Source organism: Rhodamnia argentea, chromosome 4 (genome assembly GCF_020921035.1).
Source record: "Rhodamnia argentea isolate NSW1041297 chromosome 4, ASM2092103v1, whole genome shotgun sequence".
In the NCBI taxonomy this organism is placed as follows: Eukaryota; Viridiplantae; Streptophyta; class Magnoliopsida; order Myrtales; family Myrtaceae; genus Rhodamnia; species Rhodamnia argentea.
Genome location: NC_063153.1, coordinates 16,821,650 through 16,827,817, shown reverse-complemented (window position 1 = coordinate 16,827,817; position 6,168 = coordinate 16,821,650). Strand labels below are relative to the sequence as shown.

Here is a 6,168-nt window from a genome sequence, read left to right as displayed (position 1 = left end):
GGTATAAAGCTCATAGCACAAAATATCACCGTGTGTTTGTCTCCTCTCCTTGTGCGATGGATAACTCCGCTGTGCGGCTTTTTTAGAGTCCACGGTCAAGCACTTCTTAGAGCCCTCTAACGCGGCTTCAAAGGAAAACCATTACTGTTCATCCTCCTTCTATTTCATTTTACGCGGCTAAAAACAAGACAAATAAACTGTTCTCTTTATACGACCCATCAACAGTGGGGAAAAATGTCAAAAAAATCCTAAACTTTTTTTTTGTGCTAATTCAGCGTTAAACCTTTTGTATTAGTGCCAATTATGTCCTAAACCTTTTATTAGTGCTAATTTAGTCCTAACCATTTTGGGTTTGTGCCAATTCAGTCCAAAATCTTTTATATTTATGCCAGTTGAATTAATCCGATCAATTTTAGCCGAAAATCACTGATATAAATATCGATTGTCCTACGTGACACGGCAAACGCCGACTTGGATATATTTTTTTAATATTATTCTATAATTTTAAATAATTTTTAAGCATTTTTTGGTTTTTTTAAAAATATTTTTAGAAATTATTTAAAGTGCAAAAAAATACTTAAAAAATACTCCGAATTTTCTCGCCTTTTGTGTAGAATCGTTCGTATTGGTCATTACGCCAATGAAAAGAATTGAATCTACCCTCATATTGGTGAGATGGAAATATCCAGGGAAAACTTCTCACGGTAGCAAATGCATTCTTAGATGCCCCATCCTCTCCAAATGTCAAATCTTCCAAACATGAAGGAATTTGTCCAGAAAGATTATTTTGAGAGAGATCCAATATGCTCATGTTTCTCAACAAACATAGATTCGGAGGGATTGAACCTTCAAAGTTGTTTCCTTGTAGTAGAAGAACCTTCAAGTTCCAAAGCGAACCGATCCAACTGGGGACCTCACCCGACAATGCATTGTGTCTAAGATCCAATGTGACAATCGATGAAGCTCTGGAGAGAAACTTAGGGAAATACCCTTCAAGTGTATAATTTGCTAAATGCAAAAACCTCATAATTGTAACATTGGCACATGGGGGAATATTCGGCCCAAGGTTGTTACTTGAAAGGTCTAAAAGATCGAGTTGATGCAAGTTGCAGAAGCTCAATGGCAAAGGGCCTTCCAATAAATTACTCGATAGCATAAGCATTTCCAAGCATCCAATATCTCCAATCCAATTAGGAAGTGTTCCAGATAGGGAATTGTTACTTACATCCAAAACTCGCAACGAGGAGCCATTTAATTTGCCAAGCGATATGTCCCATGTGAAACGATTGCTATCCAAATACAAATATGTCAACCGTAACAAGTTAAACAACCTCAGTGGTAGTTGGCCTTGCAAGTTGTTGCGTGACAGTTTCAACAGACGAAGTGACGTACTATTTTCGGCTAGTGGCTCTGGTATCTCTCCCGCAAAGCCATTATACGACAAGTCCAACATATACAAACGTTTCATATTGCCCATGGAGGAAGGGATTCTACCTTCCAGTAAGTTTGTTGAGAAATTCAAATAGACCAAATTCGGGAGGATATAACCAATCCAGGATGGAAGCTCTCCTTCAATGATATTAGCAGACACATCGAACCACCACATGTTGTCAAGATTCAAATTGGAAGGCAAATTAAGAGCACCTGACAAATTGTTGCCTTGGAGTTGGAGGTGCTCTAGATTGACATTGTTGTCCAATAGCCAATTTGGGAAATTTCCTCTCATTCCACTATGGCTGAGCCGAACACGCCTCAAGTCACACCGTTGTTTTAAGAAGCTGGGAATGACGCCATTTGCGTCTTTGTTGAGCACACAATTGGATAAACCAAACACCTTCAGTTGAGATGAAGAGAACCAAGCGAGTTCTTCCGTATTTACTTCCAGACGATTACGGTTGCCGATGAGGCGGAATACCTCAAGGTTAGAAGTATTGGCCAAGGAAGCAAGCGAAAGTGAGCCTTCAAAGGCATTTCCAGAGAAGACAATATATTCAAGTGACTCGAGATTATGGAGGAGAGATGAAGGAATGGCCCCGCTAAAATTGTTATATGACACATCAAGTACCCGGAGTGAGGTCAGATTGTGGAAGCAGGAAGGAAAAGGACCCCAAAATCCATTATTTTTAATATCCAACTCTTCGAGGTTCCTCAATCTGCACAAGCCTATTAAAGTGGACACAGCAACTTTGAGTATCACCACTAAATTGTACTCGTATCATTAAAACCCTCAGAGATCATGGTTTGCCTCGATAAGGGATAAATTGCTTTATCCATCATGAGATGCGTTACTCAATTGATGTGAAATTCATCAACTAAAAACATTCGTTAAATTGGACGAACAAAACTTGGGAGAAAAATTTTAACTGAAAACTTTAGCTAAATAGATGTACAATAGAACAATAATATAAAGAGTAAATACTATTATCTTCTTCACAAATTTAATTTAATTTTTGTTATAATTATGTGGATTTCATTATTAAAGTCGTAGTCTTTAAAGACGTACAACAGATCATTTTCTCATTATCCATGAATGAAATCGCATTTGAATTGTACCATTGAAACCAAAATTGAGCAAAACTCACTTTCAAATTAAGTGGACTTTGGATAAGTTTCTTTTCATTTTTTTTATGTTAAATGTAAATACTTTAAATGAAATAAGCTATTTCAAATAAGTGAATTTTAGAGGAAGCGAAACTAAATAAACTGTAAATATTCGTTTGTGAAGTAAGTTAATTTTTTTTTCTGATGTTTAAGAAATTAATCTTACTGTAGTGCTTAAACTTAGAGAATATTACGCAAAATAAGAAATATAATAAACTTCCACTCGAATTATTTTAACTTAATTTTAAAAATTAATCTATAATTATTTTTAAAATTTGAAATCATTTAAGATAAAAGCTTGTTGATGACAAAATAATAAGGCAGTGCCTTAAGTCGAAGTGAATTGCCACATGATGAGCGATATATGAAATGGTAGATAAGTGAGAGCTTACCTATTAAGAATATACTTAAATCGTATATGTTTTAGAGTTCATTTCAAATTGAATAAGTTTCGTGATTAACTACTATTAGAAATTGTTTTCTTGATAAACTGTCGTAGAAGAATATACTCTCTCTATATCCATTATTTAAAATTCAAATGAATAGGAGAGAGAATTTTGGGGATAAAAAATGAATAAGCTAATACATACGTTTTGGTTGCATTTGGGTCACATGGCAAAACCGGGAAAATTACCAAAAAAATCCTAAACCTATTGAAATTGTGTAAATTTAGTCCTAAAACTTTTTTTTTTTTTTTTGCTTTTTCCCAATTAAAACCTAAACCTTTTGCACAATCCGATAAATTTTGATCGGAAATTGCCGACATGAACATCGGCCATTCTACTTGGCATATCGATGCTAACGTGGATAATATTTTAATGCTTTTGTCATTGATTTGTTATATTTATTTCTTTTCCTTTCCTTGTCCTTCCTTCACCTTCACCCACCCGACAAGCCGTAGATGGTGAGGGCTGCCGAAGATCATCGATCACCGGACGAGGGCCACGAAGCCTTCGCTCGGCCTTGCCGGCACCCGGTGAAGGCAACCTAGCCTACGGCTGGCGATGCCATGGCTGCACCTCGAGATGAATTGGGCGAGGCGCCCTTAGCCGTGGGCGAGTCCAACCTCGCCGGTCAAGAGCGAAGGCAACCATGACGAGGCTGCCCTTGTCTTGATGTGGGCAGGGCAACATCGCCCGTGGCGGCAATGGTCTTGGCCGGTGGCCCGTGAGCTCCGGCGACACTCGCCAGCCACAATGGGTGAAAGAAGGAAGAGAAAAAAAAGAAAAGAAGGAAAATAAAAAAATAAAAGGAAAAAGAGAATAAAATAAATTTTTTGAAAAATACTAATATAATTGTCCATGTAAGCGCCGACCATGCCGCGTAATATGGCTAACATCCATGTCCGCAATTTTGGTCAAAATTTGTTGGATGGACCGAATTGATATAAATGCAAAGGGTTTAGGACCCAATCACCAAAAAAGAATTAGGAATAAATTGGCACAATTACAATAGATTTAGACTTTTTTAATAATTTTCTCGGCAAAAATTATGCAATTTTCCTTGTTACGTTGTAATCAGGAAGATAAAGTGAAGTGTCACTTGTCGCGTGAAATATACTTTCTTTCTTCATTTTTTTTAAATATTAAAATAATAAGATAATAAAGTTTGAGAGGACGAACAATAAGCTAAAAGCTTATATGTCCAATGCAGGGCACGTTGCAAATGTGTGTAATGTATCTTGTCAAGTTGCTATCACGAAGGCAAGATGAAGTGCTACGTGTCAAGAACAAGAGAGACTATTCTCATGTATGTTTGTCCCAAAGAACGTCGTATACATGAAATGTTTATTTATTTTTTTAGTGGTGCTCATTGTTAATGTGGCTGTCTAGGGGTTTATTAAAATGTGACACGCCTCAACAAATTGTTTGTTGACATGCCCAATCTTGAATATCTTTTTTTATTTCGTTAATTTGAGGTATTATCTTCAAATAAGAGAGATTATAAAACAAGAACGATAACATTTTAGCATCAGATCGGTCAATATAGTTAGTTAGAATTATGAAAGAAAGATATTTTTTAGGTCCACGGTACTCTGCCTTTTGATAATAGTCACTATCAGTATCAGTCAAATGCAACCTTTCTCCTTTGTCATCAGGATCAAGTGATGCTTGAGAATCAAACAGTAGATTTTGAAAACTTGACTCGCTTATTGTACTTGCATTGATATAGGTAATTTAATCAAGAAGTATTACCATAACCAACAAATGATGTGCGTCTTTTTTTGCTTTGTGAAATGTACAAGATAATTTGTTTTTTACTATACTAGCAAAATCTAACATGAAAGTTAATTTAAAAATAATACAGGGTACTATGTCTCCACAGTTGTGCATGTTGCGGGTGTTTTGAATTTTTTTATTATTATTATAAGAAAATGTCAAAGTGAAAGATTTGCATGATTTAGAATAAGCAAAAAGAATGAAAGTAAAAATCAATCGAAACATCTACGTCCATTAAGGTTGATTTGTTTGAGCTTTAGAGTCATTTAAATTTTTAGGCTCCACGGCTCATTGAAATCTATTAAAATTTTCAATGCCTGAAGTTGATCACCATTGTGGTTTAAGATATAAACTTCAACCATTGTTTGATTTTGATTCTTGAACTTTTGCATGTAAATTGGTATACGATATTTGAACTCCTTTCGCATATTGTTATCTCAAACCGTTTGTATCCTTTTAGCAATAACTCACTACATCTGTTTTGTCATTACACTATTCTTCACATTAACCGGGAAAAAAAGTTGCGCAAAAGTAAAAGCATGGGCCCTAAACTTCAATCTTCAAAGATCAGGGATTAAATTGTAAATGACCAAATGTTTAAGGATCACCGACATCATGAATCCGCGATAGAGACATTGAGCATGACATGAGTTTATTCATCGCTTGCATAGACATTTAACTTAATCCTTGCAACTTCAAGCATGAGCCAAACAACTAGAGAATGTCACTTATTTAGATGCATGTCGTTGGCACTAAGTTACTTGAAGAAAATGTGCGGCCAAAATATGATCTAGAGGACGTCAAGTAGAATGCAGTCATGGCTTCTACCTTCAAGACGATCTTATTTTAAAAGGGTGACAAACAAAAGGATTTTCAGAAAAGTACCTTCCAATAACTTTGAAGCATTCAGTCCACAACCACCGATTTCTAAGGCCTTAAGAGATGTTATCCTCGTAATGTCTGTGAGGGCATCATTCACCAAATTGTTATCGTAAAGATCCAGCACCTCCAGATTCACACCCGAGATTGACAAAAGGTTCTCAAAGCCAAACTTTATATACCAAGGCATGGTCTTCTATTTTGCGTGTACCTTCAAGCTTAATGGAAGACAAATGTTGGGTCTCCACTTAAGTTTGCTTGTACAATGTGGGGACTTGTTGTAGATAATTGCCAGATAGATATAGCCTCTTCAATTTCTTCAGGTGCAACGCTCCATTTAATTCTGATTAATAAAAACATCCATGCATGCATTGGTTAGTTAATCATCTATAAATATCAGTTATCTAACAATCCCCAATATGTCGAAATAAACATATGTTCATGACGAGGAGAATTGAATTAAAGGCAA

General features: G+C 35.9%; 1 protein-coding gene across 1 annotated transcript; it reads right to left on the bottom strand.

Annotated features, from left to right (window-relative positions):
• Nucleotides 1–577: 577 nt before the first annotated feature.
• LOC115757379 (receptor-like protein 15) lies at nucleotides 578–5,889 on the bottom strand. The gene is made up of 2 exons (XM_048278059.1): nucleotides 5,706–5,889; nucleotides 578–2,163 (listed from the first exon to the last, which is right to left on the bottom strand). The coding sequence occupies exons 1-2, from the start codon at nucleotides 5,887–5,889 to the stop codon at nucleotides 578–580; spliced, it is 1,770 nt and encodes a 589-aa protein (XP_048134016.1).
• Nucleotides 5,890–6,168: the final 279 nt, after the last annotated feature.